We start from the raw sequence: 15,593 nt of genomic DNA, 5'->3' as shown, positions 1-15,593 counted from the left end.
GTCGCAGATTTTGGAATCTAGAGGAAAATAATCTATAAATCACCTATAAAATTCTTCTATATTAAACCAGAAGCCACTCCTATTTAAAACTCTGTAACAGAATGTAGAAGTAGAAATTCAGAGTTTTTTCTTAAACTAGAAAGGAAAATCTGTCTTCAGCTGAGATATGTATGAGTCCAAAAGCTCATCAAGCCAGTGAGAAAGTGCAGAAGGACAAAGGGTCAAAGGCTCTTCAGAAAAGTCCAAAGCATTGGCATGAGGGCTCTGGAGAGAGATGCAGTCTGCAATAAACCATTCAATGCACAAGTGCTCAGAGAATGAATGGAGAATTGTAATTCTGCCTTACCTACCAAGTGCCACCTTACTCATTCAGCAGCACAACAGGACAAGGTAAATTCTGCAAGTGACAGTGTCCAGGGAGAACAGCCAGCTCTCTCTCTGACAGACTCATCAAGGACATTGCTTCAGAAAGGCAAACTCTCTTCTTAACAGAAAAGGATTGATCCCCAAGATACCTTTGCTGTCTCCCTCCCTTATGGCCCACAGAACATATGGGCAGTAAAACTCAGTGGCTCAGAGCTCTGAAAGTCACAGAGCATTTAAGCTCATTTCTAATTCTGAAGAGTCCGAACAGTGAAGGTGCAGCAAATGATGTCTTGCAATGTGAAATGCTCTGACCCTTGGCTCATGGTTATTCTGTGTGTGCCCCTTTCTCTAGGCCAAAGAAAAAGAAAGGTAGAGAAAGTGCCAAAGCTGGAAAGAGATGCTGCGACACTCCTGGCAGCACCTGCTCTGCACTCTGATGCATCCCATTAAACATGGTTCAGCTTCTTGTGGTGACGTCCAGTAAGTCAGCAACATCTGATGAAATCTGCTGAACCCAAAAAACCTCCTGATATTAAGCAAGCACAATCTCTCGTATGGAAGAGGCTGCACTGCTCTTTAAATTATCCACTTCCAGCAAGTTTCAGACTATTAACCAGCTGGCAATAGAGATACTTCAGACTTCAGTCAGACATGGATGGTACTCAGGCACCAAAAAGATGGTGTTCCTTGTTGAGATGATCTGGGAACAAGGCTTAGCAGCCTTCACTTCAGTTGAGAACTCCTACAGACCCTCCAGTTGTAATAGGCAGCTCTTTCAACTTGCTGTTCAAACATTTTCAGGCAGTACTTCCACTTCCCTGCTAGTTCTTCCATCTCCAGTTATTAATTTCTTCATCAAAGGTCATTATCAATTCTGGTCCTCTCTGTTATTATCTCACATAAAATATTTTGTACTTGGAAAGCACTCTTATTTTGCTTTATAAAGTAGGTGAGTACATTTGTATTGAAAAGGGTTAAGGACAGGGCACAAAGCAGAAGGGTAATTTTGAAGAGAAGCACTTTCCCCAATCCCCAACTTATCGCTTAAAGCCAGCTACATGAGTTACATGAAGCTACATGTTGCTTTCTGACACTGGCTTCCAAGGGCTCTCTCTGTCTCTTGAGGGAGGCAACAGACCGGATTTCCCCTTTGCTGTTTGAACTTGAAGCTTTCAGCAAAACCTTGTTTTTGTGCTTGCTTAGAAGAGGCCAAATATTTCAGAGCTCCAATAACTTCCTTGTAAGATGAGAGATACAGCATATTGGGCCCCCAGAATTTAACCAGAACTTCAAATCTGCAGGCTACATTCTGCAAAGCTTCGGGACAAGCAGTCCATTACTAACAGATATTAAACTTCTTATATTTCTCTGTTTCCTCAATTCCTTTTCTGTTCTTGATCTTTCAAAGGCAACCAAGCAGCATGATACAGAGTGCCCAATTTTCATTCCTGCAATGGCTCTAACAGGTACAAACTGAACTGGACAGTGACAACCCTGAGAGATCTCTTATTGACAAAAATACCTTCTCACCAGGATTGCCTGGATGCATTAAACACGTCATGTAGGCAAGGAATGGAGTTCAGATGCATTTTGCCCTGTGCAGTCCAGTAATCCCTGTGTGTAGTGAGCAGAGCTGCCAGACTCAGTCTTGGTGTGGCAGGCTAATTTAACATACCCATCATCCAAGCATTTCCTGGAAATGCCCTCCATCTCTGCCTTCAGTGGCTATCCAAGCAGACTTTGGGTAACCACAGCCTTGCGTCCCTTGTTTGGAAACCCCACCAGAGGAATGGGGTAGCTCTGCTTCTACTGGGAAAACACAAGGTTGGCTCATGTCTTGTACCAGCAGCTGATGGATGGGCAAAGCAGCGCAAGGAGCAACATTTGGGGGTTATAAACTGGGCACTGGAGATTACAAGTAGCCCACAAGTCTGGTCTGCAAGGTCTCTCCCATCACAGGATGCCTGGTGCACCCAGACTCCAGATAGTATCAGTATCTGAGACATTTCTAGGGTTAGGTTAAGGCTTCCCTCAGCTCTGGCTGCTTTTGAGAAAAAGCTGTAGTCCCCAGCATATCATGTGACGGCAGTCAGTGTGGCTCAGCCAAAACTCTCCTGTTAGCACAGTTCCTGGTAATGCAGGTCTCTTTGAGGATTTGACATAGCTCTGCAGGAGGCCAAGGACTTTGTCCACACAAGGCAGCATCTGTATCAAGTCCTGGCTGATGACAACAGTTTTAAGCCTGGAAGACATGTTGTTTGTATAGGTTGTTTCAAAGTGAAGCAATCTTTCTTCCTCACTGGTAGAAGGAACCAGCAGGGCTGTGCTTCAAACATCAGCAGGCAATAACTTAAAAAGAAGAGTTGCATCGTTTGTTTTCAAATATCTTTCTGTTGACTGCATCCAAACAAGAATGTGCTGTGTTGTTCCTATGAACGCCTAGCTCTGCTTCTGAAGAACAGCACAGATGCAACAATACGGTTAACACCTCTGCCCTTGGAAAGTCATTTCAGATACATCATGCCACACTATCCCACTGGAGTCCATGGAGCTATGTGGAGTGCTGCTCAGGCAACATTACAGTTAATGAACACTAGAAGAGAAAAACTCCAGAACCCAAAAGCAACAGCAACAAGTGTGTACCTGTCTCCCAGAAAGGGTTAAACCTGGCATTATTTTTCTAGAATAAACAAGAATGAAAAATACAACAAACTTATCAAGACCCACATTCAATGAGGAATTTACATGACTCTTCTTTAGGAAATGTATTAACTGTAGACTTACTTGTTTCAGAACAGTAACAGTGGGAACTCAGAGCGGCTCTCACCTCCAGTAGTGCTGCTTGGCTTGGCTTTGACAACTCAAGGCTGTGATACTACTGTGCACATGGGGTGCAATGAAGTGTTTTTTGGCCTCGTGTCCCTCACTGAGGAATGCTCTGTCCCCAGTGTCAATGTGCTCACGGCTCTTCACCACCAGCTAAGTTTCAAACACCATTTTGAAGCCTTTGATTCACCTCCCTTTCACCGAGCAGAGCCTGGGAGAGCATGTGATCCTGTTTACACTGAGATTGGGCTATAGTAATATATAGTAAGATCTAGAAATACAGGAGACACATTCTGTCCCAACTCAGAGATAAGCTCTTACAAGAATGCCCTGCCAGGCAAAAGCCCTACAACCACTTTTCCTCTTGGAAGGAGTAAATTCTTCTCCAGCCTTCACCTGATGTTCAAATCAAGTGACCTCAATTAAGACTGTAGTCCTCAAAGGCCTCCTAGGAGAAACCAGTTTGCCAAGATGGCTGCAGGGAGTCTGGTTTCCAAGGGGCAGCATGGTCACAGTCCAGACCACTGCTCCTCCAAAGATCAGCTCCCTGAACAGGTGTAGGGCAGATGCTGCAGTTCCTCTGTTTTCTAATTAGTCACAGAGGGTTGGTCTGAACACTGTTTGAAAAGCAAATAATGTATATATTGCAGGGGACAAGAGGTAAGATTGAATTAAAGACTTATTTTAATTAAGACTTGACTATTAGCTGTTCAAAGACCACTCAGAGCCAATAAAAGGCCTACCAAGTAGCTATCATTAGAAGGCCTCATGACTAATCATGCTGTCACTATGGGAAGTGGAATGCTCTTCACAATTAACAAATAAAACCCATCTCAGTGCCGCAGCAGGACTCACTGGAGAAATACGGATATAGGACTGCAACTATATTTTGCTAGAGCACAAAACAAGATTCAATATCCTTCTGAGCAGCATGGACAATTATAAGGAAGTAAAGTTAATCTTTGTGAAGAGTTACCAAATTGGCAAAAGAAATACTCTCCACAGAAAGAGTTGTGCATAAGCACAAGTCATAGTTTTTCGTTAAAAAAAAAATAATTCTGACTACAAAAAGTGCACTTGACATAGAGTGGAGAGTCCTCTGGTAGTGGCAGTCATTAGCCCTCCTCGATTAGTGAGGGGACCCTGTGATCGCCAAAGAGGAGATTACTAGGATTAGCAACAGAGTGTGTGAGAGGATCAAGGTAAGAAATGAAGGCTTGGGGAGATCTGGCAGGCAGCTGAAGGTAGCTCGCTGCACTGATGGACAGCCTCCACTGCTGCCTGGAAATAACACATGCAGAGGATGGAGCTGTGCCTTTGCTGAAGAGCTATCATGCTTTATTTGGTTTTATGTAATTTGCAGCTATGAAGGAGAATGATACAGTCTGTTTACCAGAGAGGCCACAAAGGGATACTGCCCACATCCACTGCATTGCACAACTATCTATGTGCACAAGGCAGGGCTGCAGTCAAGGGGGGGAATATCTTGTCCCACCCAAAGCATTAGCTTTGACTTGCTGCTGGAGGTAAATCATTAAATGGATAGGTGACCTGGAAAGGAGCAGAAAATTCTCAGTTCCTGAAATTCATACAAATACTCTTCCTTTCTCACCCTGTTGTGAGGTTATTCCAGTTGAAGTCCCATGGTATCTCATCAGTAAGACAAGATACAGGGACAGTCCTACATCCTCCAGTATTGTTCACCAATAAGTCCTTTCCTGTCCACCTGGGTGTTAAGGAATGGCATTTTACCACTCTGACTGGAAGACTAAGGGCTGGCCACCAAGGGAGGACTGATTAGCAGGATGACTGCCTGTTACTTGAGGTACCTTGCCTTCTGGAGTCAACTTCCACATCACAGAGAACGTCAGTCTATCTTGCATGGGATTGAGGCTGCATAACTCCTCACAGAGCAGCTTGGGAAGCATTGGGACCACCTGCAAAAGAAGAGTCTTGGTGAGATGCGGGCTTTTAGTACAGACTTTTCTGTGGCCACGCTTCCCTGACCAGTTGATAAAATGCAGGCCCAACAACGCACAAAAGGAGAAAATGCATTAAACCTTCAGAACCACGTTCTCTGTGCCAGGAGTGGCTATGTCATAGCTTCAGGATGCATCATGCATGCCAGAGCCACATCACATAATGAATGGCATGCTGGCTTGGAATAAGTAAACCAAATCCTCTGAAATGAGAGGAAATCAGGCAAGGCTAAGGCCACCAACACTCACATCAGCCCCACCCCTCAACGAGACCAGAAGGAGCTGTCAGTCTCCAAGCTGGGAATTATTCCCAGTCCTTCCCTTCAAGGAATGGAATAAGCACCCTAGAGCATCCTGCATCCTCAATTATACAAACAGTTCACTCTGCAGCTTTTAAGGTCACAAAGTTTGCTCAGTTTTCCACTTTTTTCCCATTGCTATTTTGCCAGTAGGAAGAATGAGGAAGGCTCAACATGTCAGGAGACTTGATGCCGAAGCATGGTCCTCGCAGTTAGGAGCTGAAAAGCTTGGATTTGGGAACTGTGTTTCTTGCTTTGCCACTGAATATTGTGTAACGAAGCAAATAATGCAAGTCTGTTCCCTGCAAAACATAAATGAAGCTCCTCCCATGCATCACAAGAGTGGTGCATGGCTCTAATAAAGATTGAGCCATGCTTTGCAGCACATACAGGAACATGTAGATGTTAGTGAGATAAACAAAAGCACCTGTTTTATGACTATTTAACATGGTGTTTGCAAATGGAGGGACTAACAATTCTTATTTTACTATACTCAACTGTTTGAACAAAATGGCAGCCAACAGAAATTTCTGGCAGGGATTTTTTTTTAACCTGTGTCCTAGCTCCTTTCAACTAATCAATATTTCTGCTGCTGAACAGTGAATTATCAAACCTGACTACAGCAACAAAGCAAAGGCTTTGGAGCATATTCACACTAGACCAAACCTGAGCAGCTCCAAGTGTTTCTACCATCCCCGAGTTATTTCCCAAGTGAAGTCTGCAGAAAAGATAATATTTAACAGCTGCTTAATGAAGCAAATCTAATTATTAGAGTTTCATATTTTTATTTCCCATCTCATTATTTACCTTTGTGAAGAATCAGTAACTGCCCTCATAGAAGAACCACACTATTCCTCTTTTACTTTGAGTGGCAATGCGTGCTGGTGCATTCCAGAAAAATACAGAGAAATGCTCTACTTGGTTGCCATAAAATATTTTAGCTATTTAATTTAGTTTCCAGTTTGATTGCTCTGTGTGTCACCTTATAAATATAGGACCAGCAGGAAGCGACTGACACGCAAACCCCAGGTCTTTCAAGCTCTGTGACACCTATTTGGTGATTTCAGAGATAACTTCTTCTACCTGGATGCCAGGGGAACAAATGTTCTTCGAAACAGTAAGAAAAAAGTCTTAAGTGTCCATTTTCTTCTCAAGTGCATACACTTCGTATTTACCTTTTGCTTTGAAGGAAAGACACTCAAACATTTAAACCCATTTGTGGTTTGGCAGCAGACGACAGGTATAAATACATTCTAATTGCAGTGCATATTAATGCCAAAAGGTCAACTGTAGGGTCTGTGACTGTCAAGGAGTCACTTGCAACATGAATCAGCAGCACTGGTTCAGATGGAAGGTCACAAGGGCACACATTATGATAAACTGTTTCCTGCAACACAAAGGCCATCAACTCTGTTATTCCAGTTGTTAACAGTACGTTAACAATACTGGTACATTCATAACTCACAGATCCAGTACGTGAGCTCTGCCATGCTGCCTGGAAGGACCCATGTCACAAGGTTATAAATTTAGCATGAGTGGTACCAACCCATACCAGAAATGAGAGAAAATAGCTTTATAGACTATCGGAAATCCCTGCCTGCCTAAGGCTGCCCATGACCACCATGAGACACTGAAGTTCGGGTCACAGTGAACAAAGTGCTTGTAATTTAATAACAGCTCCCATGCCCTCTTCCACCCAAATTAAAAGCTGCATTTACAGCTTTCTCTCTCCCCTTCTCTCTGATCATTTGATAATGATCTGTACTTACTGAATATTTCTGTGGCTTGGCACATCTTCTTTCCCTTCACAACTCCTGCAGCAATAACATTCTGCTAGAGAAATGCTTACATGATACATGAAAGCCCATCCACAAAGAACAGCAAAACAACAGGATGCTTGTTTTAAGTATACTTGAACAGGATTAATATTTGATTCAAGAGGCTATAATTCTATGGAAGGACTTTCCATGATGTGAAACACAAGCAAAGCTTTAACTCAGATCATAATTACAGAACTAAACACCCACCAAGCAATTAGCTGTAACAAACCTACTGTCAAATACGGAAGCATCAACCTGTGTTACCCTTGTTTTACAGGAGAGAAACTTTAGGCAAAGTAACTTAACCCAAACCATGGAGGAATTCTCACCGGGGAGCAACCTTTTCCTGGGCTCAGCAAATACACACATAACATAAGACAATGTGACCTTGCATTGAAGGTATTTCAATTTTATCTACCTTACTGAATTAAAAGAAGAAACCTGTTTTCAACATTATGACAGTCTGGGCTAACTACCTCCCCTCAGCTTTAACATCACAATTCCTCTTCACGGTCTACGTGGAGAATTAGCCAACTGTCACAAAGCACAGAAGTTTAAATTACACATTTTCTTTTTCCTTAACATGATATGGTCACGGGCTGAAAGGATTCTTAGTAGTTGCAAGCCCAGCATTTGACATACAAAGATGTCACAACTGTGTCACATTCAGAGAGTGAGATGTTTTAGGAGTTATCTCAGGGGCTGCCCAGAAAGAACTTTTGCAACAGGATTATCTCCATCTCTTTCTGAAAGAGACACAGGATGAGAGGAAATTTCCTTAAGTAAATCTTTAGTGCCCAGATTTGCAAAATATCAGGGTTGCATAGCATTGCCTCAAATACCCAGAGGTTGCCCTGCATCTTTTAAATGCTTTGCCGTTCCTGTGACTGCCAAGAGACAGCAGCGTCTGCCAGCTGCCCAGTGGAGTGCCACAGCATACAGAAATCCAGCTAGCTGAAACACTGCCAGGGATATCACCTCCAGTGTGAAGCGGTTTCCTTAGCAAATTGCTAAGGATGTGCCTATGTTGGGGATCACATCATTCAGTTTGGTTTTACTGCAGGTGGAAATAAAAGTCACCCAGGCTTATACAGGGATCATAAAGCAGGAACAAAGGCATGTATAAATGGAGTTGAATCTAAAAATGCAGTTGGAGAGATGCAGTAGGGCTGGGAAAAAAAACTTCCACAATGAAAAAAAGGACCTACATTCCCAGGAAATCCTTTCTAATTAATGTATCATAGAAAACAGGGCTGAAGAAAGGCTTGTGTCCCGAAAGCTTGTCTGGTTTTCATCTCTGTCTATCAAGTCAGACTAATAAAAGACATCATCGCTCCCCACAAGGGTAGCAGGGCCCAAGAGATACTGGAAAGGGCATTTCTTTGAGTGAAAGGCTGATATCCACAATGTTCACAGCTGTGGGTCTGCATTTCAAATCAAATCACAGACAGGATTTCTCTCTCCCTATTTCCAAGTCCTACACATGAAATCTCCAGTGCTACAATATGCAGCTTGAGACTTAGTGTTCCAGCACTGCCTGACAGCCCCACTCCACACTATCGGCTCTCCCCACAGGCAGCCACATGTCCCAGCATGTCAAAGTGGTTGGCAGCAATGGAAATCCAAAGCAAAAGAGGGCACCACTGGGGCTGAGGGGTTCCCTTCACATTGCCATCCCAGCATTATAGAACACATGGACTTGTAACCATGGCTGGCCACACTGCTTAGCTCCTCTGCATGGTGATTTGCTTTGGACACAGGAAAATCTAACCTCCTGCTTGTGAGAGCCATTGGTTTGGTTTATTTTGCCTCTTTGGCCAATAAATTGCTTCTGGAAACCAAATGCGACTTTCCACTATCAGACTCATTCCTAGGGAGCTGGGCAGTGGGAGGGAGAACGCACACACTGGGATGATAAAACTCCCTGTTCCCTTTAAAATCAGAAACATCTGCTGCAGCCAGGACTAACTCACTGGCCAGGTTCAGAGTGGGTTAGCCAGAGCAGCTCTCATCAATGGACTTGCTATAGGAGCTTTTCAAGGAACAAAAGGAGAAAACTGATCAGTAAAGCAAAGGGAAAAGGGAACAAATTCTGGTTAAGAATAAACCCTTATTTTCACAAAGTCACATGGGTACTTTTGCTCCCTTCAAACAATCCTGTGCTGTTGGCATCCTGCTCTGGCTGCCCATTCATGCTTGGTTTGGCTTGGTTACAATGACCCCTGACTTCCAGGGTGATCCCTTCTCCCACTGCCAGTCCACTGGGGAGGGACTGTATCAACTGAGTTCCTATCAGTTGCTTGCTCTCCCCAGAGATGGGAGGAGGATGCAGAGGTCCAGCAATGGGGTGCGCTCAGCAAGCCTCTTGCTTATGCACTAAAAGACACTCAAAGGAAATAGGCAATTTGTTTATGAGCCAGGATTTCTGCTCAAGAATTGTATCAACACTTCCATGAATTCAGACTTCGAGCAACTCTTTGTTATTCAGCCTGAGATTATCAAAATATCAACACCCTGACAACCTGCTGGTGTCAAAAGTGAAGTCCTTGGACTCAACATGAAGATAGGCTTACAGTTCCAATCTTTGATCTCCAGTATAAAATAGAACCAATAAAACATTATGGGGATTTATGGCTGACCTCTCACTCGAGCTGCTTCACACCTAAAATAACACTGTAAGATGTGCCAAAAAAGAGGAAACTGTTTAGGTTTTCTTGCTTCTTAAAACCTGATACACTCTTATTTCAAAAACTTTTTGACTTCTATTAAATAGACCACTAGCAATTGCACAATAACTCCCCTTCTGGTTACAGAGTTCAGGAAAATTAAATATGTGGCTTTATTTAACTTCTTTGGGAGGATTAGCATGGTGCTAACCTCTAGCAGAATCACAGCTGTCTAAGGAAACAGCTTCATCAAAGGAAAGCATATTTTCTACAGGAGTCATGCTACCATCTTGTTTCAGATATCCTGGCTGCTTTCCTTTGTCCATCCCCTCTCTCCTTTTCCTCTCTTGCAATTAAAATACTGACCATTTCATCACGTAACCTAGTTTGCACTCCTAAAACATATTTTCTGCAGGGCAGAAGCATGGGTAAAACACTAATTCTGACTGCTGGGCCATGTAGGTACAGAGCTATTGAAGATTACAGACAACAGATAATTTATGTTGGCATCACATGTGACTGTCTGGTAGCGTTGGAGGGGAAAGCACTTCGAAAGAAAAATGTAATTAGCTTTTGTATTCAACTAGATTTTCATGGAAAATGCCTCCTTTCTACATGAAGATCTTCCTTCTCCCTCAAAAAAAAAAAATAACATGCATTCAAATCACAGTATTTTGACTTGGAAATACTGCCACAACATCTTCCTGGACTACAGCTTTGCTGCCTTGCAGTGATATCCCCCTTGGACCAGCCCACACCTCCCATAGTGACCTATGGCCACTGAGACATCCATCAGAGAGAGAAGCAGAGCACTGCCGAAGCCAAAGGTTTATCACTGGAGACACTAAGATTGGGAAGATTCTGGTGTCAGAAACGCTGTTTCCATGACATACACATTGCTTCTCACTCCTGCAGACAGCAAGCCACTGGTAACTGGTGTTTCCCAGCATGGCAATTCCTTGATCCCATGCTGCAGCACCTGTGTGCTATTGGTCTCACTACCACCGACATAGCTTGGGCATTTCTTCATTGCTATAATGGTTAATCCATGCAACCCATACCCACAAAGACATAAAGTCCACCAGACTCACTGAGACCTCCTGAAGCTGTCCCTAGATACTTCTACTCAAGGAAAGTTACAAGACAGCTACTAAAGGTTAACAGCTTGATATCAAATCACTAATTTGATTTCATTAGTAAAATAAATAATTTTATCATCTGGGAAGCATGGAGAAGACACAGTAAGCTACTGTAATGTTCAAGTATCATTACAAGACCCTCCCTGGATAGCAACTCTCAGAACATTCAGGAAGGGATGGGAAGAATCACTCCTAATCCTAAGTAGCAAGCAGGATATGTTTATACATTTTACAAAAGATGTCCTGTCATCCCGGAAAGGGCTGTGGAGACAAGGACTTCAGTCTGACTGAATGGGAGTGTGAGGAGAGACAGATTAATCTGCTCCTATGAGATTGCCTCAACACTTCTCTTCACGCAGCTGATGCCTGAAGCTGACACAGGATGCTAACAGTGAAGTTTCCTGGCTTCCCTGCATGCACAGTGCTGGTGTAATCTGATGAGCTAGGAAATGTTTCTGCACGTTCAACTGAAAATGAGACAGCCACAGACAAAACCTCACTGTTTCCTTTCTGATAATGTTAAATTTTAACTTGTTCATTTTTAAAGTTTAGAAGTCAACTTTGAACTTGAGTTTAACATTTGATCCTGTTACACTAAAATCTGTACAATTGCAACTATCTTTTCACTGCATGATGAAAGAACACTATTTCTCCAGTATTTGGGACACACAGATTAAGTAAGAGTGTGAAACTTCCATTGTACCTCAGGATGTCAGACTGTACAGGGTATTTTATATCTTATTCTGCTACACATCCACTTCTGGAGGGATTAGCTAGTACTACTGAGCTGAAGACAAAGACAAAACTCTCCACAACCACCACTACCAAATCTGCACATTTCAAGCTCCCAACAGCAAAACAGATGAACCAGATTAGGTCTGTCAGGCGTATCTCAGGGCAGCACCGTGCAAACATATTTATGCAGCTCTGGGCCCTTAATATGCTCCAGAGCAGCAGAGTCCTCACGTGGCAAGCCCTGGCACACTCGGGTCTTTGCCCACAGACATGGGGTCACAAGCTGCTGCTTCATCCTGTGCTTCCTCTGCAAGCTCTGAGGTAGTCAACAGCTACATTAGCTCTTGTGTTTGCATCAATTTAGGTTTTTTTGTAGGTTTGCAATAACAGCCAGATTTTTATTGTGGGCATCTGCAAATGAACCTTTAAAATGAATTTACAGTAAACGGAAGACACAGTTGTCAGATGAAAAAAAGAAATGTTGCTCTTACCTTTTGCACTAGATAGACACTAGTTGCTCTTTCACTCGCTACTTTATCCAGTGCAGTTTCTTCCAATACAAAGTAGCTTACATCCGCAATGTGAACACCCACTTCAAAGTTCCCTGAAATAGCACAAGAAAGTCAGCAGGCTTCAGGTAGAAGAAATGAACTTCTGACATATGTAACTCTGACCTTTTTCCCCCTTCTCCCGGTGCTATTGTAATGTTTTTGTCTTATGCCAGAGCTCAAAAAAAAGGATACTTCTTTCCGCTTTTTCCATCTGAGATGAAAACTGTGGTCTCCTGGGACACTACCAAATTCACAGCCACTGTGGCTACAACATATGAGTGAATTCACATATGAATGAATCCTCAAGCAGAGCAGTGTATATGTGAAAAACCTTAAATACCATGCAGATAAGTCTTTCCAAGAAAGAGCTTGTAAAAGTGAGCCCAGTTCCCATCTCTTTGCTGTCAGGCAACAGTAAGCAAAAATATGGTACCCCACCTTGAAAGACACAGGCAATGCAGGAAACCATTTCCCAGGTATGGTGCAGCTGGCCACACACGTTTTTGGGTTCTCAGAGCTGCACTTGTTTCCAGTTCACCATGGTTGAACTCGTATTGCTGCTGGTGACCCAGGAAGTCTTCAAAGACTTTGGATCAAGCTATGCAGAAGTGCAGCTTTCCACAAGCAGAATACTTCCACTGTTCTCCTGCCTTCCGTTCAGATTAGGCTTTTTATCCTCTGATTACAGTCCAGGATAGAAGTATCTTAATTCAAAAGTTAGGCTAGAGAGGAGTACTACTGAGCTTTATCATGAGGTTTTAGTAATAATTTGGATTTGGAAGTAGTGATCATCTTGGCTTTGGAAATAATTAGTACCTTGGTCCAAGAAATTCTGGTTGGCTAATCCTCAAAGAAGCCTATTGACCTTTGTTTTCTGTGGAAGGACTAGGCTAGATTTGAGGTGCTTATTTGTAGAATAGTTCTAAGTGCAGTGAGCTCCTAATTATAACATTTAGTTCTTTAAAAGAATTTACTAACTTCTTGGTATCTATAAATATTTTTTCTTTTCTTATTTTTTTTTATAAAGACAACATAATAAGATACTACACTGGTGAAAATCTGTTTGTTTAGACACCTTGCAAAGAATATTACCAAAGCCCTTCTCCAACGCATCACAGTTTTTAATGGTTCATAGCTGCCATCATTACACAGTATATCTGCCTGTGTGCCCTTCTGATGCGTACCAGTGCTAGATTTCAGCAGCGTGGGAATGGAAACGAATACAGGCAAAGAGGAAGCATGAGAAGGTTCAAAACCACATTAGGAGAGCCACCCAGCCCACTGTGCTCCCATCTGGGAGTTCAGGTAAGCAAGCACCAACCCTCCCTGTGTGACTGTTTGAATTCATAACAATTTTAACTTAACTTTATTAAGCCATGTTTGCACAGCACTTAGAGTACGTAAAGTAATATCTTGATTTTTGAGCTGCTTTGTACACTCGACAGAGCACAGATGTAAAGGCAGCAGAAACACACATGGAAGACAGGAGCACCGGGGTTTAGATTTGGCCACATAACTTAAAGTCACTGGAAGGTCCTGCAAAGAGTAAATATAGTGGCAGCAGGGAAAGAGGGCAGTAATTTCACTGCACACTAAGGGCCAAATTTTACCACTTGTTAGGAAGCTGAGAGAAAAGACTGCAGATTAAACGGTTCACCTCAGAAAGCTGCCTACAGCTGTGTTGTCATAGATATTATGACATGCCTTGAAAGCTGCTCTACATGGATTAGGCATCCAGGCCTGAAACTACTTAGACAGTAAGTCTTAGACCAACAGTTCAACCAACAGATTTAATATTACACACACTCAAAGCCAACACACGCAGAAGGTAAAAAAATATTGAACAGTATAATGTATGGATCCTGCAGGCAAATATTGACTAAAGGAAAAGGAGAGGGGGTCATTACATCATGTCTTTAATCATACTTTAATTCAATATGTGCACTGTTACATACATGAACTTTTTGTCCTCAACAGAAAATCGACAAACCAAGATCTCATTGCATGAGATAATAAAACATGGAGTCAGCCAATGAAAACACATTGAGCAGAGTTAAATTTCATTCAAGTTTCCCACCAGAGCTTCTAAAAGCTGGGGTCAGCATGAGCCCCCTGCTTTTGAACTTTTAATGGAAATTCTATCTAAATATTTTCTTACATACATTGACATAATGCAAACTGGCAGCTCTTAGGTTTGTCTTGCTCAAGTATGAATCACCCTATTTCCTTCATCCCCAAAAAATCCAAGACCAAGAGAACTTGAAGATACAACACAGCGATCAATCAATCAGATTTCTCTCAAATCACTGCTTCTGAATATTTTAGACAAAATACCAAGCTAAGCCTGCACAGAAATACTTCCTTACTGCTCTCTCCCAGTTTATTTGCTAATTAAAATGAAAGAGCTTTGTGGATAAAGAAATACTATTCACAAAGATTCTCTTCCAGGTCCACAGTTTTTCTAGTCTCATTAGTTTTTATGACAAAATCACAAAAGGAACATTTCACATTGTAAGTCTTGTGTTATTTCCCACAGAAAAAAAGAAAATGTGGCCCAAATAAAAGGAAAAGAGAGTTAAACTGGCACTCATTTATTGAAGAAGTATTGTCAGAGAGTTCAGAAAAAAGGGGGAAAGGGAAGACAGCACACAGCACAGGCTGACATAGTCTACTCCACCTTCATTTTGAAGAAATCTAATTTTCCAGCAAACAGAAGCCTCAAATCTTGGCATGTAGCTCTCCATCGTGATGGACCTTGTACCCTAAATTTCTCACAGAAACAAGTCCTTTACAACCACAGACTTGCTTCACCCCAAATTTACAGTGAAGCTAAAGCTGCACAACAACCCCTAAAGCTACATACATACTAACAGATTAAGGGTTTACTTTTTTAAAGAATTTACATAAGAATGTAGAGGAGATTAAGCCAGACACTTCATATGCTGATATTAAAGCAAGAGTTGAATCACAGAATGGTTTGGGTGTGAAGGGACCTTAAAGATCATCCAGTTCCAATCTCCGCCATGGGCAGGGACACCTCCCACTAGACCAGGTTGCTCAAAGCCCCTTTCAACCTGGCCTTGAAAACTGCTAGGGATGGGGCAGTCACAGCTTCTCTGGGCAACCTCATGCCAGTGCCTCATGTCCACTCTAAGAAGGAAGAACTTCTTCCTAATGTCTAAACTAAATCTTCCCTCTTTCAGTTTAAAGTC

General features: G+C 42.4%; 1 protein-coding gene across 2 annotated transcripts in view; it reads right to left on the bottom strand.

Annotated features, from left to right (window-relative positions):
• The window catches only part of DIS3L2 (DIS3 like 3'-5' exoribonuclease 2), a 208,549-nt gene that overhangs the window by 71,749 nt on the left and 121,207 nt on the right, over positions 1-15,593 (bottom strand). For both annotated transcript variants that reach the window (XM_080622290.1, XM_080622291.1), the window contains exons 12-13: positions 12,322-12,434; positions 5,022-5,129 (exon numbers count right to left, since the gene is read on the bottom strand). In XM_080622290.1, coding sequence (XP_080478416.1) covers positions 5,022-5,129; positions 12,322-12,434 — 221 coding nt within the window. The remainder of the gene's footprint in view (positions 1-5,021; positions 5,130-12,321; positions 12,435-15,593) is intronic.

Source organism: Psittacula echo (genome assembly GCF_963264785.1).
Source record: "Psittacula echo genome assembly, chromosome: 7".
Lineage (NCBI taxonomy): Eukaryota > Metazoa > Chordata > Aves > Psittaciformes > Psittacidae > Psittacula > Psittacula echo.
This window is presented reverse-complemented; position numbering and strand designations above follow the sequence as displayed.